The 21,102-nt window shown below is 59.3% G+C and overlaps 2 protein-coding genes across 5 annotated transcripts in view; both read left to right on the top strand.

Moving 5' to 3' along the window:
* LOC121107844 (coiled-coil domain-containing protein 81-like) overlaps nt 1–19,376 on the top strand; it is a 26,231-nt gene extending 6,855 nt beyond the window's left edge. Inside the window, exons 2-13 of the mRNA XM_046904841.1 lie at nt 613–822; nt 3,117–3,178; nt 3,714–3,867; nt 4,137–4,393; nt 4,742–4,812; nt 5,215–5,294; nt 5,417–5,528; nt 5,897–6,020; nt 6,602–6,739; nt 7,043–7,185; nt 7,393–7,518; nt 19,217–19,376. Coding sequence (XP_046760797.1) covers nt 3,164–3,178; nt 3,714–3,867; nt 4,137–4,393; nt 4,742–4,812; nt 5,215–5,294; nt 5,417–5,528; nt 5,897–6,020; nt 6,602–6,739; nt 7,043–7,185; nt 7,393–7,518; nt 19,217–19,337 — 1,341 coding nt within the window. The 5' untranslated portion in view covers nt 613–822; nt 3,117–3,163 and the 3' untranslated portion in view covers nt 19,338–19,376. The remainder of the gene's footprint in view (nt 1–612; nt 823–3,116; nt 3,179–3,713; nt 3,868–4,136; nt 4,394–4,741; nt 4,813–5,214; nt 5,295–5,416; nt 5,529–5,896; nt 6,021–6,601; nt 6,740–7,042; nt 7,186–7,392; nt 7,519–19,216) is intronic.
* Nucleotides 12,212–19,039, top strand: LOC121107839 (coiled-coil domain-containing protein 81-like). 4 transcript variants are annotated; one of them, XR_005842250.2, is made up of 10 exons: nt 12,212–13,056; nt 14,702–14,763; nt 15,299–15,452; nt 15,724–15,980; nt 16,330–16,400; nt 16,803–16,882; nt 17,005–17,116; nt 18,190–18,255; nt 18,631–18,773; nt 18,981–19,039. XR_005842250.2 is itself a non-coding variant. In XM_040654203.2 (10 exons), exons 1-10 carry the CDS (start codon nt 12,324–12,326, stop codon nt 18,775–18,777), a joined length of 1,878 nt encoding a protein of 625 aa, XP_040510137.1. In that variant the 5' UTR covers nt 12,212–12,323; the 3' UTR covers nt 18,778–18,883. The 4 variants fall into 4 exon arrangements, 2 of the variants coding, with proteins under 2 accessions (XP_040510137.1, XP_040510139.1); XM_040654203.2 differs by lacking the exon at nt 18,981–19,039 and adding an exon at nt 17,485–17,608 and having other exon boundaries at nt 18,190–18,327; nt 18,631–18,883; XR_005842251.2 differs by lacking the exon at nt 18,981–19,039 and having other exon boundaries at nt 18,190–18,327; nt 18,631–18,770.
* Nucleotides 19,377–21,102: the final 1,726 nt, after the last annotated feature.

Genomic DNA, 21,102 nt, shown 5'->3' on the forward strand with positions numbered 1-21,102 from the left:
GGGCCGGGAGCGGCGCGGGGCCGCGGCCGTGCGGAGCCCCGTGTGCGGTGGGGCTGGGAGGTGTGGGCGCGAGGGGGCCCCGGGCCGATGGCAGCCCGGCACAGCGCCCAGGCGGCTGAAGCGGCTGCTTACAAAGGCAGGGCGGCCGTGTGCGCTGCGGAGCCCGAAATGGAATGTGAGGGGCCCAACCGGGCCAGCCCGGGCCGGCAAGGCTGCAGCGCGGCCGGGTGAGGCTCAGAGCTGGCAGGCCTCTGCCCCCTCCGCTGAGGGTTCGTGCGGCGGAGCTTCTGCCCGGAGGGGCCACATCCGGCACGGCAGGATTCGGCTGGTTAGTGTGCGAGGCCGGGAAAGCTCGCAGGCTGGGGCTCCGGGCAGGCGAGGATGTCACAGCGCGGCTGACATCACCGGGCTGCTGGAAGCTGGGTGCTGTCACAGTGCGTTTCCGTGACGACGACGGGCCCTCCCCAAGGAGCCGAGGGGAGCTTTGCTGCTCTGTTTGTTACCCGGCGCAGCCTGTCGCGGGGGGGCTGGGCAGACAGTCTTGCCAAAGAGGCCTGTGGTCCAGCACAACTGAGAGCACAATCCTTTTGTTTCTCCTCGAACCCTGGCCAGGCTGTGGGGAGAAAAGCAAGAGGAGAAAGAGGGCACCGGGTGTTGGTGTTCCCCCGGACTGCCACGTGGATCGGTTCATTCAGTGGCATCAAGGCTGGACCTGCTTGCAGCGGCTTTGGACACCTCGCCCACGGGATGGATGCATTGCTGTACAACTCCCCAGTGGCCGGGAGAGCTTCTCCAGATGCTCATTGCCAACGGGGCTCCCCCGTGAGTGCGGATCTGGGTGACTGGTGAGGTGTGCGGGCGCTTGGTGATGTGTCTTTCTGAATCACGGAGCTCGTGTAGCAACGATTAGGCCCGCTGCCTTGCTTATTTCCTTCACTGTTAAGCTTCTCTTTTGGCTTTAGACACTGCTTTATTTTTTGGTAGCATTTTGTACTAGGCAGTAAAATAAGCCTATCAAGCCTTACGTTGGTGTCTTTGCCCTTCCCGCTGACGCCGTTGATTGGCACCACGACATTAGCACACGATGGGCACGTAACTTGGACGTGGGGGACGTGACTTGAAAGGCCAGCATCAGGAAGGTCTCCTTTGGAGAGAGACGTAGAGATTTGGGCTTGTTGAGCGCGGGAGAACAGAAGGCTCTGGGGAGGCCGCGTGGCTGCCTTTCGGAACGCGGGGCCTCAAAGATCACCTAGTTCCAACCGCCTGCAGCGGCCAACAGCGAGCTCAGGCTCTAGGTCAGGTTGCTGAGGGTGCCACCCAGGCTGAACTGGAACTGGGGCGTGCACAGCGTCTGTGGGCAGCCTGTGCCAGTACCTCAGCACCTTCTAAGTGAAAAAGTTCCCCTTGACGTGTTGATTTTTCTGATGTGTGTGTGTGAGGTTTCTTTGCACTGGAGTGCCTACAGGTCGCACTTGGTAGAACAGTGGTTGTGAAACTTAGAAACCCTGCTCGAATGGCAGCAGAGCATTTCCAGAGGCACCAGGTGTGCCCACGTATGCCTGAGGTCGACAGGAATCCTTCTGCAGCGTCCCTTCCCAGTGTCTGTTGCATCCCCCGTGCCTCCACGGTGCCTGCTGCATCTCGTCTGCCTGCAGAGACCAGCGATATGACATGTTTATGCGAGGGAGAGCCAGCACTGACCACATTCGTGTGGGCTCCAGCAGAAAGAGGGCAGGGTGATGCATGGCGGGCACGGTGCGAGGCTGACTGCCTCTTGCGCCCGCCACGCAGACTCTGTTGAGCTGAATTCCGCGTGTGTGACACATGACAAGTTCTTGTGCCACTTGCCGAGTAAACACGGTGATTGTCGATCACAATATTTCCACCTCGCGAGGCTTGCGTGTGCCTGTGAACACACAGGTGTTGGTTTATGAAGCAGACGTGAAACTTTTCTTACTAAATCACTGAAGTTAGGCTTGCGCTCTTTCCTGAAATAATCCAGTAAGTTAATTGGTTCGCTATGGAAGAAACTCTCCAGAATACTCCTGTGTGCCCTGGTTTCAGCCCAGTGCCCGCTGCACACCGATGTTGGGTTGCTGTGGAGCAATGGGTGCCCGCCCGGGGCCGGGCCGCTCGGCGGGGCAGGGGGCGGCAGCGGGGCAGGCTGGGCCAGGCTGCGGGTTGGACGCGCGTGGAAGAGGAGATCCCCTCTCCCTGCCGGTGACCTAACAGAGCTCCAGGTGACGCGGGCTGATGTCACAATGGGATGCACTGCATCACAAGGATGTGTTTCCTGGGGCAGCGGCAGTGCCGGCACTTCCCTGCAAGGCCTGGGCGCTGCTGGAGCACTGCTCAGGGGCTCTGTCCTTCTGTGGCCAGGAGTCAGGTCAGGGGCAGCAAGGCTGCACCGGGCGACCCTCGGTGACGCGTGGAGGAGCAGGGGCACTTTGCAGAGAACTGTTGGTTGAGGAGCCAGGGAGGGCATCCTTAGCTGCGAGCCGAGGGCTGCCGGCAAGCGACATGGAAGGCTGCTGGACTGTGACCATCAGCTCGGAGCTGGTCTACACGTTCCCAACGCTCCTGCATCTCCTCTGCCGAAGGTCAGGCTTTCCGGGCCCCCTTGGCAAGGCATCGCAGGGGGCTGTTACAGCTGTCAAAAGCCGCAGCTCCTGCTCTCTGCGGTTGGCTGGACGTGGCTGGGGGCTGCTGCGAGAGCCCCGCCCAAGGGGTCCCGCTAGGCTCTGGGGACGATGTGGCAGCCAGGTCCCGATAGTAGAGCTGCCCAGAGCCCCCAGGTTCCTTTAGGCATGGCGAGTCCCCTGTGATAGGGCGGTCCAAGGCCAGGTTTCCCTGGGAGACGGTGTTTCCGTAGGTTCAGCTCTGGAACTCAGCTCTCCTCCATCCGATGTCCCGGAGGCTTCCTATGTCCCCGGTTCCCCTCTGGGCTCTGCATAAGGCTGAAATTGGAGCAAAGCCCAGCCGGCTCTGTAGCCATGGTGGTGTTTTTCTGGGGTGTTTGTGTGCGCCTGTATCGATCACTGTCTGGGTGAGGAGCTTGCCAAGAGGCTGTGAAGAGGCTGGCCTGGAGCCTGACACGTCTTTTCTTTCCTTTGCAGAGATTGTGGCGATCTGGGATGCTGTGTCTGATTACATCCTGGAACAGATGAAGCTGGACAAGGTGGGCTGGTGTCCTGGTGGCCCTCGCCCTGGAGAGGGCCCTAGGTTCAGTCCTGCCCAGAGCGTGGGCCCGCAGAGCAATCCCTCCCTGAGCACCACAGCAGCACAGTGAGGCCCAAGCCGGGTGCCCAGAGCAGCTTCTTGGCCAGAGCTGCCCTGAGCAAATGTTTGGCACAGGCAGGGGCTCCACTCTGCCCGGTGGTCAGGATGGGGAGAGCAAAGGGAGAAAGGGGGGATTTTTTCTGGCCCTGCGCCAAGCATAACCCCTCGGGAATCAGTCCCAGGCTGTAAATGTCCCCTGTGCTGCAAATATCCGGGCTCCTCTCTAGCAAGGGATGTCGGGAAATACTATGCGGAGGTGGCGGTATTGCAGGGACCACAGATTTTTCCAAAGCTTTCCAGAGAGCGCCATCTTGCCCCCGCTGCCCTTTGGGAGCGGGAGGGCGGAGAGCAGTGCCGCCCTGCTCTTGATGTTCGTGGCTTTTGCCGCCCCTGAAGTACACACGCGTCAGCCTTTCTGTCTTTTCCCTGTGCAGGGAGTCCTGGTCCCGGGACTCGGGCTCTTTGCTGCGGTCCGAGAGCAATTCCACAGCAAAGAAGTGGCGGTGTCGGTCCGAAGACCTGTCTTCCAGCTGGACATCGGGGTGCTGTGGCTGCAGGACCTCCAGTCGCCCACCGACATCATCCCCGGTGAGAAGGCAGCGGCCACCTTCCCCTTCCCGCCCCATGTCCGGCCGGGCGTGTTCTCCCTGCTCTTTGGAAACGGCTGGGAGCAGCAGAGAATTGTCTGCAAAGCTCGGGGTGGCAGCGTGAGTTCCTCCAAAAGGACCACAGCCCAACCCAACCCAACGACAGCCAAGAGCTGTTTCTCTAAAGGACCTTCTCTTTGGGACTTGGTTATGAATGTTGCATGGGAATGTGGCTTGCTGTGGCAGTGAGGATGTGCCTTCTCCTTGCAGACGATGTCAAGATTGAGCGGCTGAACTACCGGCAGCTCTCGCGAGCCACCGGCATCTCGCTGCACGTGGTGCAGCGCTGCGTGCGAGAGACCGTCCTCTTGTACTGTCACCTCCTGAGGAACAAGGCGCACGTCTCATTCGCCTTCAAGAACATCGGCGTTATGACATACGAGGACGACTTCCTCTGCATGAGGTTCTTGTCCAGCTGCATTACAACGCTGGAGAGCAATGCCAGCCTGACTGCACTGCTCCACACTGTAAGTTTGAGGAGGTTGTGAGGGTGCGCCATCAGATCACCGCTGGCCAGCCTGGATGTGGCAGGCCAGTCAAATGCCTTTCCCCACGCTTGCCCCCTCTGCTATCTCCACTGGCACAGAGATTTCCTGGATCTCTGCCCCTGCGGCAAGTCTGGCAGTGCCCTTGCACGGCCTCAGTATTTTGCCGTCCAGCTCCTCCAGAGCAGAGCAAAGCTCTGATGTTCCCGGAAGAGGCTTTGGTGGAGAGCAGCTTTCTCTTGGCATGGGAGCCAGGCTTGCTTCCTGTCAACAAGAGCCATGAAAAAAATGGCCTAGGCAAGCCTCCAGCAGGTCTGTGTCCCTTTGCAGAGAATTTGGCCGGCCCGTTCTGCTGACTTCGGGTCAGAGACCACCGCTCATGGGATCCAGGTGTTGCCGAGGTGAGTGCATTTCCTCTGCAGCACTTAGCTGGCCAGGAGACGGGCTTCCTTCCCACCTCCTCCTTCTGAACGTGCCCTGCTGGGTCTCCGTGCTCAGCATGCGGTCGGGGAGAAATCCTGGAAAGCCTGGCTCCTGCTTCACTACTGCTGCCTTTTGGCTGTGTGTGTCTTCTCCCGGAGGGATGGGGAGTCAAGGTTGTGTTACTGGTGCCCAACCGGTCCCGATTCCCATCAGAGAGAACGGCCTGCACGTGGAAAAGAATTTGGGCTACATGTGCTGGTTTGGCATGGACAGGAAGGGAAGGGGTGCCACGCTTTGCGTAACACATAGATAAATACCGCCGACAAGCTGCATGGGGTAGGAGGTCATCCTTTTCAAGGCTTGTCACTCTTTGTTTCCAGGTTTCAGCTCGCTGTGAAAAAGAGCAGAGCAGAGGCCGCCGCAGAAAGGAACGCTGCAGTGGCGCGGAAGATGAGTAGAGGTGAGGGAAAGGGTCCCAGCAGCAGGAGGGCGGGCCCTGTCCCATGCCGGGTGGCCGGATCCACGTTCACGTGCCACGCCCGTGGGGCTGCTGTGAAGAGCTTCTTCCTTTCTTGGTTCCAGGGGGCACTGCCGGCAGGCTGCTACAGAAGCGGAAGACACTTCCCCCCTCCATGCTGCTGCAATACCAGGCAGGCTCAAGGCAGCAAGATGTGGCAAAGAAGCCTTCTGCCAGGTGAGATCCTTGGGCAAAAAGAAGAAGGAGATGCGTGTGCTCGTGTAGGAGTGGCCTCCTCCTTGGACCTGCCAGCTCCGCGCATTCAGAAAGGCTCCTGACACACGTGTTTCCCAGTGGGGGCCGTCCTTCTCCAGGGACGGCGAGCGTGCAGCATGCTTGCCTGCGGCAGGCACAGCAGCTGCATGTTCCAGCCTGGTCCCCGATCCCTGGGGGAGCTGAATGCTGATCCCTCTTGATCGCAGAAGCTCTTCTCCCGTCAGGGGTCTCTCCACGTTGCACCGGAGCCCATCTTTATGGTTGTGGGAGCATGGGGGGAGACCAAGGTGTCCCAGGCTCCTGCAGACTCCTCTTGTGTCTGTTTGCAGCGTGCTCCCGCCGTGTGCAGGCAGCTCCCACGGGAGAAAGCAAGCAGGACAGAAGGAACCATCTACTCCTGCCCAGACCAGCACTGCACTCCCTGCGACAGAGGACTCTAAGAGAGTGCTGCAGGTACCGGCTCTGCCTTGCTGCAGGGACTGTGCTGCTTGAGACTGCACAAATGTTAGCATCATAGAATCACAGAACAGTGCGGGTTGCGAGGGACCATTCAGATCACCTAGTTGCAATCCCCTGCTGTAGGCAGGGACCCCTGTCTCTAGACCAGGCTGCTCTAAACCTGATCCAGCCCGGCCTGGAGTGCTTCCGCACGGAGGGAAGCAAAAGCCTCTGCGTGTGCAGTGATCTGGAGCACAGGCCTTTGGGTGCCATCATTTCTCATTTCTGCCCACTCCTCCGGCTCCTCTGTAGCTGGAGGGTGTTGCACACCTGCCCTGTCTCTTCTCGCCTCCTGGCCTGCCACCTGCCACAGCACCCTGATTTTGAGCAGGGGCTGTGGGAGTGGGATACGACCAGTGAGCCATGTTTGCCACAAGTTGCGGATCCTGGCCTGGCTTTGGGGCCCCTGATCCTTCAGGGTCAAAGCAGTGCCGACAGGCCAGGCCTGCTCCTCCAGAGGCGAGGAGCAGGAGCGTGGAGCTGAAGGAAGGCCCCAGGGGCTGAGGCTGATCCTGTATGCTGCTGTCTCTCTGCAGGAGCTCCGGGAAGTGTCTGCCCTGTGGAATGAAGCAGACCGCACGTGGCCCGTGTACCAGCAGCAGGTAGAGCAAACGCGGGCAGAAAGAGCGGCATGGGAAGGCTGGAGTGCAGGGGAGGACCAGCCTCCACTGCAGGTACTGTCAGGGATCGACCCTGCTGACAAGAGCCGCCGTCCTCTGAGCCAGGGTGCGAGCTCAGCAGGGCTCAGGGGGTGGGAGCAGGACGGGCAGCGAGCGGCACGGCAGGGGCTGGCCTGCTCCTCCCTGGGAGGAGAGCTTGGCATCAGCCCCGCAGGGAGAAGGGTGGCGGGCAGCCGTGGGCTGGCAGGGCCGAGTCTCCTGCTTGCCAGGGCCTACAGCAGGGCCCTTGACAGAGGGCCTGTGGGAAACAGCCCTGTGCTCCCAGCCGTTTTGCTGACACTGTCTCCTCTTTGGCAGCGGTTTGCCAGTGCGAGCGTGTGGGCTCCGCGTCCTCCAGCCCAGCCCCGGGGACAGCAAGTGAGGAGGAGGTGGAGGAAGGATGTGGATCCTCCGCCGGGAAGTAAAATGGGAACAGCGACCAAGCTGGCACTGCATGCCGAGTAAGTGTGTGCGGGCTCTGTTGGCTGCCTGAGGCACTCGGGCAGCTGTGACCCTGCAGCTCGGGGACGAGCACGGCCCAGGCCAGAAAGTGCTGGCGGGGTGCAAGGGTGGGGACACGCGGCAGCACGGGGGTGCGGGGCTGGGTGAGGGGAGAGCCAGAGGGGGCTCAGCAGAGCCTGAGGGATGACTTTGTCCTCCGGTTGCAGCCTCCTCTCCCCGCGAGCAGCTCAGGTGCTCCAAAGGTTGGAGCCCCGCCTCCATCAGCAAGAGGCTTTTGCTGACACCGCGGAAAGAAACCGGCAGAAGCTGGAGCTGAAGCGGCAGCTCCCCTGGTAAGCTGCATAGGCAGCAGATCCTGAGAGCCGGGCTGGAGCCCAGCCTGCGGTACTTGCCTGCGCTCAGCCCGTAACGCTCCGTGCACTGTCCTTTTCACCTCCCTAGTGCTCGATGCTCGTACCGCTCCAGAGGGGAAGGTGCTGGCAACAGTGCTGGAGCTGTCGGCAAGGGGGCTGGGAAGCTGTCCGGATTTCCACCTGTGAATGGCAAATCGTAGAATCAAAGACTTGTAGAATGGCCTGGGTTGAAAAGGACCTTGAAGATCATCTAGTTTCCACCCCCCTGCAATGTGCAGGGTTACCAGCCACCAGTCCGGGCTGCCCAGAGCCACATCCAGCCTGGCCTTGAATGCCTCTGGGGATGGGGCATCCACCACCTCTCGGCAGGCTGTTCCGGTGCGTCACCAGCCTCCGTGGAGTGAAGAACTCCCCCTAATATCTAACCAAATTCTTCCCCCCTTTCTCAGTTGCAAACCATTCCCCCTTGTCGTATCACTGTCCACCCTCGTATAAACAGCCGTTTCCCCTCCAGTTTATTTCTTCCCTTCAAGCATTGGAAGGCCGCAGTGAGGTCTCCCTGGAGCCTTCTCCTCTCCAAACTAAACAAGCCCAGTTCCATCAACCTTTCTTCACAGGAGAGGTGCTCCAGCCCTCTGATCATCTTTGTGGCCCTCCTCTGGACTTGATCCAACAGGTCTGCGTCTTTCCTGTACTGGGGGCCCCAGGCCTGGACGCAGAGTATCCCAGATAAAAATAAAGAGAATTGGCGTTCTTTCCAGTCAGTGTGCTGGTGTCGTGTCTGTCGCCATAAGCTAACGTGAGGCAGCTGGAGCTGTGCTTTGCGGGAGGAATTTGGGTGGCAGCGAGAGCTGTTCCCGAGGCCCGGTAGGCCCGTGCTCTCCAGGAGTGGTCTCCCAGGATGACAGTCACCTCTGCCGGCCGTGCCCGTTTCCTGTGCAGAAGTCGTGTGTCACCTCGTACCCCCACAGCTCCCTCCCAGCAACAGAAATTCCGTGGCAGAACCACGGGGGAGCTCCGTGGGGACGAGGAGCAGGCAGGGGCAAGGGGAACACGAGGGCACCTGAGAGACCTTTCCCGCCAGGGCTCGAGAGCACTCCTGCCTGCAGCTGGGGAGTGTATTGCCAAGGGTTCTGCAAAGGTGGATGCGCTTGCTTTGAACTGCCCCCCGGGCTGATTCCCAAAATCAGAAAGGCAAAAGCCCAGCTTGAGCTCAACCTGGCTGCTGGGGTAAAAGGGAACGAGAAACTCTTTCACAAGTATATCTAGAGTAAGAGGAGGACCAGGGAGAATCTCCATTCTCTACTGGATGAGGCTGGGAACGTGGCCACTGAGGATAAGGAAAAGGCAGACGTTCTGAATGCCTTCTTTACATCTGTCTTTAGAAGTCAGACCGGTTATCCTCAGGTTTCTCCACTCTCTGTCCTGGCAGCCTTGGCTGGGGAGCAGACTAGACCTCCCACGATTCAGGCGGAAACAGTCACGGACCTGCTACTCCATCTGCACTGCCACAAGTCCATGGGACCGGGTGAGATTCACCCGAGAGTGCTGAGGGAACTGGCGGAGGTGATAGCCGAGCCGCTTTCCATCATCTATCAGCGCTCCTTGTTGGCGGGAGAGGTCCCAGAAGACTGGAGGCTTGCCAGTGTGACTCCCATCTACAAGAAGGGCTGCAGGGAGGATCCGGGGAACTACAGGCCTGTTAGCCTGACCTCGGTGCCGGGGAAGATTATGGAGCAGATTGTCTTGAGGGAGATCACACGGCATGTGCGGGACAAGCGGGGGATCAGGCCTAGCCAGCATGGGTTCACGAAGGGCAGGTCCTGCTTGACCAACCTGATCTCCTTCTATGATCTAGTGACCCGTCTGGTGGATGAGGGAAAGGCTGTTGATGTAGTCCACCTAGATTTCAGCAAAGCCTTTGACACTGTCTCCCACAGTATTCTCCTCGCAAGTCCGTGGCTTGGACAGATACACTCGTGGCTGGGTAAGGAAGTGGCTGGAGGGCCGGGCCCAGAGAGTGGTGGTGGATGGAGTTAAATCCAGCTGGCGACCGGTCACGAGTGGTGTTCCCCAGAGGTCGGTGCTGGGGCCTGTCCTGTTTTATATCTTCATTGATGACCTGGATGAGGGCATTGAGTGCACCCTCAGTAAGTTTGCAGATGACACCAAGCTGGCTGGAAGCGTTGATCTGCCTGAGGGTAGCGAAGCCCTACGGAGGGATCTGGATAGGTTGGATAGCTGGGCTGAAGCCAATGGGATGGGATTCAACAAGACCAAATGCCGGGTCCTGCACTTTGGCCGCAATAACCCCAGGCAACGCTACAGGCTTGGGGCAGAGTGGTTGGAAGACTGTGTAGAGGAAATGGACCTGGGGGTGTTGATTGACGCTAGACTGAACATGAGCCAGCAGTGGGCCCAGGTGGCCAAGAAGGCCACTGGCATCCTGGCTTGGATCAGAAATAGTGTGGCCAGCAGGAACAGGGAAGTAATTATCCCCCTGTCCTCAGCACTGGTGAGGCTGCACCTTGAGTACGGTGTCCAGTTTTGGGCCCCTCACTGTAAGAAAGACATGGAGGCCCTGGAGCGTGTCCAGAGGAGGGCAACAAAGCTGGTGAGGGGTCTGGAGCACAGGCCTTACGAGGAGCGGCTGAAGGAGCTGGGGTTGTTCAGTCTAGAGAAGAGGAGGCCCAGGGGAGACCTTATTGCTCTCTATAACTACCAGAAGGGAGGTTGTAGTGAGCTGGGGGTCAGCCTCTTCTCTCGGGTGACTAGTGATAGGACTGGAGGGAATGGCTTCAAGCTGCGCCAGGGAAGGTTCAGGCTGGACGTTAGGAAATACTACTTGTCTGAAAGGGTGGTCAGGCACTGGAACGGGCTGCCCAGAGAGGTGGTGGAGTCACCGAGCCTGGTGGTGTTCAAAGAGTGTTTGGATGTTGTGTTGAGGGACATGGTTTAGCGAGAACCATTGGTGAAGGGCGAATGGTTGGACTGGATGATCCTGTGGGTCTTTTCCAACCTTAGCGATTCTATGATTCTATGATTCTTTCTTTACTGTTGCTAACCTCCCCATCTTCCCCACATCCCTTAGTAGCTTGGAACCTCTAGTGTTGATTATGCTCTGAGTCAAGACTTACTACTTGTTCATACTGGGATGAAGCGTGCAAGGGTGAAGAAATTGTTATTCTTAATAATCAACATATCTATCAGAGTACGCAGAACAGCAAGATGATCAGTTTTGATAAATTATTATTATCCATCATCGAAGTAATTAGTATTATCCATCAAAACTCCCTTACTATGCATAGTAAGGTAGTTTTCTTACATTAGAAGTGCTTCATAGTCTGGAGCAAAAACACAAAAGGGTAAAAAGAAAGAGGGGAAACTGTGGGAGGCAGACTGTGTTTTTGCAGTGCAAGTTTCCAGTATTTCTGTATGTAGCACAGGATAAGCTGCCTTTCGCAAAGAAAGCTGCTGAACAGAGTAAAGTTGAGACTGGGGCGCTCCGACCTAGGTAAAACTGGCACAGGCACTAGGTAAGGTAGTTCTATAAGGCAGGGGAGAGTTCGGTACAGGACAGGGCTAGTGTGCAGATTGTTGAAAATACTGTCCTGCTATCGTCATAAAAAGACCACAAAACACCCAAAAGCAATGGGTTGGTAACAGACGTTGTACGGAAGTGTAACACAGCTATGGAAGTGCAACAACAGCTATGGAAGTGTAATGGAGCTGTGGAAGTGTAATGGAGCTCCGCAAGTGCAACCATAGCTGTGGAAGTGTAATGGAGCTGTGGAAGTGTAACCATAGCTATGGAAGTGTAACAACAGCTATGGAAGTGTAACGGAGCTGTAGAAGTGTAACGGAGCTGTAGAAGTGCAACCACAGCTATGGCAGTGGAACAGAGCTGTGGAAGTGTAACCACAGCTATGGAAGTTTAACCATAGCTATGGAAGTGTAACCACAGCTATGGAAGTGTAATGGAGCTATGGAAGTGTCACCATAGCTATGGAAGTGTAATGGAGCTGTGGAAGTGCAACCATCGCTATGGAAGTGCAACGGAGCAACAGCGTCGGAAGACTGCGAGCCTGAGACGCTCAAGCAATGAGTGCCAGGAGAGGCTTTAGCGGCGTCGGAGCCAGGGGGTGGAAGGGGATGGATTTCACTGACCAGCTGCGCAATTTCTCCCTTGTCAGTAGGGGGCGTGCGCCCATTATTGCAATACGAAGCAAAGTAGAAATTGTTGGTCTTGAGCGTTTCTCAGAGAAAGCAGCCACGTGCAGCCGACTGCACGGCCTGCTGTGTTAATGGCTGGGATGCACAGGGCTGCAGCGCTGGCGTTCTGCTGGATCTGCTCTTCCTTCCCACAGTGACAGCGGAACGCGGCAGAAAGCGCAGCGAGGCGGCAGAGCAGCAAGGAGCTGACGTACAGAGCGCGGGTCTGCTTCGTGCCATGGCAGTGGGCGCAGAAAGAAATGCCGGGAGGGGTCTCTGACCGCCCGGCGGAGGGGTGTGGGGGAGGGGAGAGCTCACGTGGCAGAGCCCCGCACCCGCGGCCGGCAGCGAGGGGCGAAATCCGAGCCCGAGCCGGCTGCCAACGGCCGCTCGCTCAGGCAATCGGAGCCGGCGGCGCTGGCGCTGAGCAAGGAGAGGCCGGGCCGGGCCGGGCCGTTGCGCGGCCGTTGCCGTGAGGCGCGCGGGCCGGGAGCGGCGCGGGGCTGCGGCCGTGCGGAGCCCCGTGTGCGGGGGGGGCGGGGGAGGTGTGGGCGCGAGGGGGCCCCGGGCCGATGGCAGCCGGCACAGCCCCACGGCTGAAGCGGCTGCTTACAAAGGCAGGGCGGCCGTGTGCGCTGCGGGAGCCCGAAATGGACTGTGAGGGGCCCAACCGGGCCAGCCCGGGCCGGCAGGCTGCAGCGCGGCCGGGTGAGGCTCAGAGCTGGCAGGCCTCTGCCCCCTCCGCTGAGGGTTCGTGCGGCGGAGCTTCTGCCCGGAGGGGCCACATCCGGCACGGCAGGATTCGGCTGGTTAGTGTGCGAGGCCGGGAAAGCTCGCAGGCTGGGGCTCCGGGGCAGGCGGAGGATGTCACAGCGCGGCTGACATCACCGGGCTGCTGGAAGCTGGGTGCTGTCACAGTGCGTTTCCGTGACGACGACGGGCCCTCCCCAAGGAGCCGAGGGGAGCTTTGCTGCTCTGTTTGTTACCCGGCGCAGCCTGTCGCGGGGGGGCTGGGCAGACAGTCTTGCCAAAGAGGCCTGTGGTCCAGCACAACTGAGAGCACAATCCTTTTGTTTCTCCTCGAACCCTGGCCAGGCTGTGGGGAGAAAAGCAAGAGGAGAAAGAGGGCACCGGGTGTTGGTGTTCCCCCGGACTGCCACGTGGATCGGTTCATTCAGTGGCATCAAGGCTGGACCTGCTTGCAGCGGCTTTGGACACCTCGCCCACGGGATGGATGCATTGCTGTACAACTCCCCAGTGGCCGGGAGAGCTTCTCCAGATGCTCATTGCCAACGGGGCTCCCCCGTGAGTGCGGATCTGGGTGATGGTGAGGTGTGCGGGCGCTTGGTGATGTGTCTTTCTGAATCACGGAGCTCGTGTAGCAACGATTAGGCCCGCTGCCTTGCTTATTTCCTTCACTGTTAAGCTTCTCTTTTGGCTTTAGACACTGCTTTATTTTTTGGTAGCATTTTGTACTAGGCAGTAAAATAAGCCTATCCCTTACGTTGGTGTCTTTGCCCTTCCCGCTGACGCCGTTGATTGGCACCACGACATTAGCACACGATGGGCACGTAACTTGGACGTGGGGGACGTGACTTGAAAGGCCAGCATCAGGAAGGTCTCCTTTGGAGAGAGACGTAGAGATTTGGGCTTGTTGAGCGCGGAGAACAGAAGGCTCTGGGGAGGCCGCGTGGCTGCCTTTCGGAACGCGGGGCCTCAAAGATCACCTAGTTCCAACCGCCTGCAGCGGCCAACAGCGAGCTCAGGCTCTAGGTCAGGTTGCTGAGGGTGCCACCCAGGCTGAACTGGAACACCCGTCGGGACGGGGCGTGCACAGCGTCTGTGTGTGGGCAGCCTGTGCCAGCACCTCACCACTGGGCTGTAAGCAGCCCAGTGCCCGCTGCACACCGATGTTGGGTTGCTGTGAGCAATGGGTGCCCGCCCGGGGCCGGGCCGCTCGGCGGGGCAGGGGGCGGCAGCGGGGCAGGCTGGGCCAGGCTGCGGGTTGGACGCGCGTGGAAGAGGAGATCCCCTCTCCCTGCCGGTGACCTAACAGAGCTCCAGGTGACGCGGGCTGATGTCACAATGGGATGCACTGCATCACAAGGATGTGTTTCCTGGGGCAGCGGCAGTGCCGGCACTTCCCTGCAAGGCCTGGGCGCTGCTGGAGCACTGCTCAGGGGCTCTGTCCTTCTGTGGCCAGGAGTCAGGTCAGGGGCAGCAAGGCTGCACCGGGCGACCCTCGGTGACGCGTGGAGGAGCAGGGGCACTTTGCAGAGAACTGTTGGTTGAGGAGCCAGGGAGGGCATCCTTAGCTGCGAGCCGAGGGCTGCCGGCAAGCGACATGGAAGGCTGCTGGACTGTGACCATCAGCTCGGAGCTGGTCTACACGTTCCCAACGCTCCTGCATCTCTCTGCCGAAGGTCAGGCTTTCCGGGCCCCCTTGGCAAGGCATCGCAGGGGGCTGTTACAGCTGTCAAAAGCCGCAGCTCCTGCTCTCTGCGGTTGGCTGGACGTGGCTGGGGGCTGCTGCGAGAGCCCCGCCCAAGGGTCCCGCTAGGCTCTGGGGACGATGTGGCAGCCAGGTCCCGATAGTAGAGCTGCCCAGAGCCCCCAGGTTCCTTTAGGCATGGCGAGTCCCCTGTGATAGGGCGGTCCAAGGCCAGGTTTCCCTGGGAGACGGTGTTTCCGTAGGTTCCAGCTCTGGGAACAGAGCTCTACTCAGCTCTCCTCCATCCGATGTCCCGGAGGCTTCCTATGTCCCCGGTTCCCCTCTGGGCTCTGCATAAGGCTGAAATTGGAGCAAAGCCCAGCCGGCTCTGTAGCCATGGTGGTGTTTTTCTGGGGTGTTTGCGTGCGCCTGTATCGATCACTGTCTGGGTGAGGAGCTTGCCAAGAGGCTGTGAAGAGGCTGGCCTGGAGCCTGACACGTCTTTTCTTTCCTTTGCAGAGATTGTGGCGATCTGGGATGCTGTGTCTGATTACATCCTGGAACAGATGAAGCTGGACAAGGTGGGCTGGTGTCCTGGTGGCCCTCGCCCTGGAGAGGGCCCTAGGTTCAGTCCTGCCCAGAGCGTGGGCCCCGCAGAGCAATCCCTCCCTGAGCACCACAGCAGCACAGTGAGCCCAAGCCGGGTGCCCAGAGCAGCTTCTTGGCCAGAGCTGCCCTGAGCAAATGTTTGGCACAGGCAGGGGCTCCACTCTGCCCGGTGGTCAGGATGGGGAGAGCAAAGGGAGAAAGGGGGGATTTTTTCTGGCCCTGCGCCAAGCATAACCCTCGGGAATCAGTCCCAGGCTGTAAATGTCCCCTGTGCTGCAAATATCCGGGCTCCTCTCTAGCCAAGGGATGTCGGGAAATACTATGCGGAGGTGGCGGTATTGCAGGGACCACAGATTTTTCCAAAGCTTTCCAGAGAGCGCCATCTTGCCCCGCTGCCCTTTGGGAGCGGGGAGGGCGGAGAGCAGTGCCGCCCTGCTCTTGATGTTCGTGGCTTTTGCCGCCCCTGAAGTACACACGCGTCAGCCTTTCTGTCTTTTCCCTGTGCAGGGAGTCCTGGTCCCGGGACTCGGGCTCTTTGCTGCGGTCCGAGAGCAATTCCACAGCAAAGAAGTGGCGGTGTCGGTCCGAAGACCTGTCTTCCAGCTGGACATCGGGGTGCTGTGGCTGCAGGACCTCCAGTCGCCCACCGACATCATCCCCGGTGAGAAGGCAGCGGCCACCTTCCCCTTCCCGCCCCATGTCCGGCCGGGCGTGTTCTCCCTGCTCTTTGGAAACGGCTGGGAGCAGCAGAGAATTGTCTGCAAAGCTCGGGGTGCAGCGTGAGTTCCTCCAAAAGGAACCACAGCCCAACCCAAACCCAACGACAGCCCAAGAGCTGTTTCTCTAAAGGACCTTCTCTTTGGGACTTGGTTATGAATGTTGCATGGGAATGTGGCTTGCTGTGGCAGTGAGGATGTGCCTTCTCCTTGCAGACGATGTCAAGATTGAGCGGCTGAACTACCGGCAGCTCTCGCGAGCCACCGGCATCTCGCTGCACGTGGTGCAGCGCTGCGTGCGAGAGACCGTCCTCTTGTACTGTCACCTCCTGAGGAACAAGGCGCACGTCTCATTCGCCTTCAAGAACATCGGCGTTCTGACGTACGAGGACGACTTCCTCTGCATGAGGTTCTTGTCCAGCTGCATTACAACGCTGGAGAGCAATGCCAGCCTGACTGCACTGCTCCACACTGTAAGTTTGAGGAGGTTTTGAGGGTGCGCCATCAGATCACCGCTGGCCAGCCTGGATGTGGCAGGCCAGTCAAATGCCTTTCCCCACGCTTGCCCCCTCCGCTTTCTCCACTGGCACAGAGATTTCCTGGATCTCTGCCCCTGCGGCAAGTCTGGCAGTGCCCTTGCACGGCCTCAGTATTTTGCCGTCCAGCTCCTCCAGAGCAGAGCAAAGCTCTGATGTTCCCGGAAGAGGCTTTGGTGGAGAGCAGCTTTCTCTTGGCATGGGAGCCAGGCTTGCTTCCTGTCAACAAGAGCCATGAAAAAAAATGGCCTAGGCAAGCCTCCAGCAGGTCTGTGTCCCTTTGCAGAGAATTTGGCCGGCCCGTTCTGCTGACTTCGGGTCAGAGACCACCGCTCATGGGATCCAGGTGTTGCCGAGGTGAGTGCATTTCCTCTGCAGCACTTAGCTGGCCAGGAGACGGGCTTCCTTCCCACCTCCTCCTTCTGAACGTGCCCTGCTGGGTCTCCGTGCTCAGCATGCGGTCGGGGAGAAATCCTGGAAAGCCTGGCTCCTGCTTCACTACTGCTGCCTTTTGGCTGTGTGTGTCTTCTCCCGGAGGGATGGGGAGTCAAGGTTGTGTTACTGGTGCCCAACCGGTCCCGATTCCCATCAGAGAGAACGGCCTGCACGTGGAAAAGAATTTGGGCTACATGTGCTGGTTTGGCATGGACAGGAAGGGAAGGGGTGCCACGCTTTGCGTAACACATAGATAAATACCGCCGACAAGCTGCATGGGGTAGGAGGTCATCCTTTTCAAGGCTTGTCACTCTTTGTTTCCAGGTTTCAGCTCGCTGTGAAAAAGAGCAGAGCAGAGGCCGCCGCAGAAAGGAACGCTGCAGTGGCGCGGAAGATGAGTAGAGGTGAGGGAAAGGGTCCCAGCAGCAGGAGGGCGGGCCCTGTCCCATGCCGGGTGGCCGGATCCACGTTCACGTGCCACGCCCGTGGGGCTGCTGTGAAGAGCTTCTTCCTTTCTTGGTTCCAGGGGGCACTGCCGGCAGGCTGCTACAGAAGCGGAAGACACTTCCCCCCTCCATGCTGCTGCAATACCAGGCAGGCTCAAGGCAGCAAGATGTGGCAAAGAAGCCTTCTGCCAGGTGAGATCCTTGGGCAAAAAGAAGAAGGAGATGCGTGTGCTCGTGTAGGAGTGGCCTCCTCCTTGGACCTGCCAGCTCCGCGCATTCAGAAAGGCTCCTGACACACGTGTTTCCCAGTGGGGGCCGTCCTTCTCCAGGGACGGCGAGCGTGCAGCATGCTTGCCTGCGGCAGGCACAGCAGCTGCATGTTCCAGCCTGGTCCCCGATCCCTGGGGGAGCTGAATGCTGATCCCTCTTGATCGCAGAAGCTCTTCTCCCGTCAGGGGTCTCTCCACGTTGCACCGGAGCCCATCTTTATGGTTGTGGGAGCATGGGGGGAGACCAAGGTGTCCCAGGCTCCTGCAGACTCCTCTTGTGTCTGTTTGCAGCGTGCTCCCGCCGTGTGCAGGCAGCTCCCACGGGAGAAAGCAAGCAGGACAGAAGGAACCATCTACTCCTGCCCAGACCAGCACTGCACTCCCTGCGACAGAGGACTCTAAGAGAGTGCTGCAGGTACCGGCTCTGCCTTGCTGCAGGGACTGTGCTGCTTGAGACTGCACAAATGTTAGCATCATAGAATCACAGAACAGTGCGGGTTGCGAGGGACCATTCAGATCACCTAGTTGCAATCCCCTGCTGTAGGCAGGGACCCCTGTCTCTAGACCAGGCTGCTCTAAACCTGATCCAGCCCGGCCTGGAGTGCTTCCGCACGGAGGGAAGCAAAAGCCTCTGCGTGTGCAGTGATCTGGAGCACAGGCCTTTGGGTGCCATCATTTCTCATTTCTGCCCACTCCTCCGGCTCCTCTGTAGCTGGAGGGTGTTGCACACCTGCCCTGTCTCTTCTCGCCTCCTGGCCTGCCACCTGCCACAGCACCCTGATTTTGAGCAGGGGCTGTGGGAGTGGGATACGACCAGTGAGCCATGTTTGCCACAAGTTGCGGATCCTGGCCTGGCTTTGGGGCCCCTGATCCTTCAGGGTCAAAGCAGTGCCGACAGGCCAGGCCTGCTCCTCCAGAGGCGAGGAGCAGGAGCGTGGAGCTGAAGGAAGGCCCCAGGGGCTGAGGCTGATCCTGTATGCTGCTGTCTCTCTGCAGGAGCTCCGGGAAGTGTCTGCCCTGTGGAATGAAGCAGACCGCACGTGGCCCGTGTACCAGCAGCAGGTAGAGCAAACGCGGGCAGAAAGAGCGGCATGGGAAGGCTGGAGTGCAGGGGAGGACCAGCCTCCACTGCAGGTACTGTCAGGGATCGACCCTGCTGACAAGAGCCGCCGTCCTCTGAGCCAGGGTGCGAGCTCAGCAGGGCTCAGGGGGTGGGAGCAGGACGGGCAGCGAGCGGCACGGCAGGGGCTGGCCTGCTCCTCCCTGGGAGGAGAGCTTGGCATCAGCCCCGCAGGGAGAAGGGTGGCGGGCAGCCGTGGGCTGGCAGGGCCGAGTCTCCTGCTTGCCAGGGCCTACAGCAGGGCCCTTGACAGAGGGCCTGTGGGAAACAGCCCTGTGCTCCCAGCCGTTTTGCTGACACTGTCTCCTCTTTGGCAGCGGTTTGCCAGTGCGAGCGTGTGGGCTCCGCGTCCTCCAGCCCAGCCCCGGGGACAGCAAGTGAGGAGGAGGTGGAGGAAGGATGTGGATCCTCCGCCGGGAAGTAAAATGGGAACAGCGACCAAGCTGGCACTGCATGCCGAGTAAGTGTGTGCGGGCTCTGTTGGCTGCCTGAGGCACTCGGGCAGCTGTGACCCTGCAGCTCGGGGACGAGCACGGCCCAGGCCAGAAAGTGCTGGCGGGGTGCAAGGGTGGGGACACGCGGCAGCACGGGGGTGCGGGGCTGGGTGAGGGGAGAGCCAGAGGGGGCTCAGCAGAGCCTGAGGGATGACTTTGTCCTCCGGTTGCAGCCTCCTCTCCCTGCGAGCAGCTCAGGTGCTCCAAAGGTTGGAGCCCCGCCTCCATCAGCAAGAGGCTTTTGCTGACACCGCGGAAAGAAAACCGGCAGAAGCTGGAGCTGAAGCGGCAGCTCCCCTGGTAAGCTGCATAGGCAGCAGATCCTGAGAGCCGGGCTGGAGCCCAGCCTGCGGTACTTGCCTGCGCTCAGCCCGTAACGCTCCGTGCACTGTCCTTTTCACCTCCCTAGTGCTCGATGCTCGTACCGCTCCAGAGGGGAAGGTGCTGGCAACAGTGGTGACGGCGCTGGAGCTGTCGGCAAGGGGGCTGGGAAGCTGTCCGGATTTCCACCTGTGAATGGCAAATCGTAGAATCAAAGACTTGTAGAATGGCCTGGGTTGAAAAGGACCTTGAAGATCATCTAGTTTCCACCCCCCTGCAATGTGCAGGGTTACCAGCCACCAGTCCGGGCTGCCCAGAGCCACATCCAGCCTGGCCTTGAATGCCTCTGGGGATGGGGCATCCACCACCTCTCGGCAGGCTGTTCCGGTGCGTCACCAGCCTCCGTGGAGTGAAGAACTCCCCCTAATATCTAACCAAATTCTTCCCCCCTTTCTCAGTTGCAAACCATTCCCCCTTGTCGTATCACTGTCCACCCTCGTATAAACAGCCGTTTCCCCTCCAGTTTATTTCTTCCCTTCAAGCATTGGAAGGCCGCAGTGAGGTCTCCCTGGAGCCTTCTCCTCTCCAAACTAAACAAGCCCAGTTCCATCAACCTTTCTTCACAGGAGAGGTGCTCCAGCCCTCTGATCATCTTTGTGGCCCTCCTCTGGACTTGATCCAACAGGTCTGCGTCTTTCCTGTACTGGGGGCCCCAGGCCTGGACGCAGAGTATCCCAGATAAAAATAAAGAGAATTGGCGTTCTTTCCAGTCAGTGTGCTGGTGTCGTGTCTGTCGCCATAAGCTAACGTGAGGCAGCTGGAGCTGTGCTTTGCGGGAGGAATTTGGGTGGCAGCGAGAGCTGTTCCCGAGGCCCGGTAGGCCCGTGCTCTCCAGGAGTGGTCTCCCAGGATGACAGTCACCTCTGCCGGCCGTGCCCGTTTCCTGTGCAGAAGTCGTGTGTCACCTCGTACCCCCACAGCTCCCTCCCAGCAACAGAAATTCCGTGGCAGAACCACGGGGGAGCTCCGTGGGGACGAGGAGCAGGCAGGGGCAAGGGGAACACGAGGGCACCTGAGAGACCTTTCCCGCCAGGGCTCGAGAGCACTCCTGCCTGCAGCTGGGGAGTGTATTGCCAAGGGTTCTGCAAAGGTGGATGCGCTTGCTTTGAACTGCCCCCGGGCTGATTCCCAAAATCAGAAAGGCAAAAGCCCAGCTTGAGCTCAACCTGGCTGCTGGGGTAAAAGGGAACGAGAAACTCTTTCACAAGTATATCTAGAGTAAGAGGAGGACCAGGGAGAATCTCCATTCTCTACTGGATGAGGCTGGGAACGTGGCCACTGAGGATAAGGAAAAGGCAGACGTTCTGAATGCCTTCTTTACATCTGTCTTTAGAAGTCAGACCGGTTATCCTCAGGTTTCTCCACTCTCTGTCCTGGCAGCCTTGGCTGGGGAGCAGACTAGACCTCCCACGATTCAGGCGGAAACAGTCACGGACCTGCTACTCCATCTGCACTGCCACAAGTCCATGGGACCGGGTGAGATTCACCCGAGAGTGCTGAGGGAACTGGCGGAGGTGATAGCCGAGCCGCTTTCCATCATCTATCAGCGCTCCTTGTTGGCGGGAGAGGTCCCAGAAGACTGGAGGCTTGCCAGTGTGACTCCCATCTACAAGAAGGGCTGCAGGGAGGATCCGGGGAACTACAGGCCTGTTAGCCTGACCTCGGTGCCGGGGAAGATTATGGAGCAGATTGTCTTGAGGGAGATCACACGGCATGTGCGGGACAAGCGGGGGATCAGGCCTAGCCAGCATGGGTTCACGAAGGGCAGGTCCTGCTTGACCAACCTGATCTCCTTCTATGATCTAGTGACCCGTCTGGTGGATGAGGGAAAGGCTGTTGATGTAGTCCACCTAGATTTCAGCAAAGCCTTTGACACTGTCTCCCACAGTATTCTCCTCGCAAGTCCGTGGCTTG

This window comes from Gallus gallus, chromosome 31, assembly GCF_016699485.2.
Source record: "Gallus gallus isolate bGalGal1 chromosome 31, bGalGal1.mat.broiler.GRCg7b, whole genome shotgun sequence".
Lineage (NCBI taxonomy): Eukaryota > Metazoa > Chordata > Aves > Galliformes > Phasianidae > Gallus > Gallus gallus.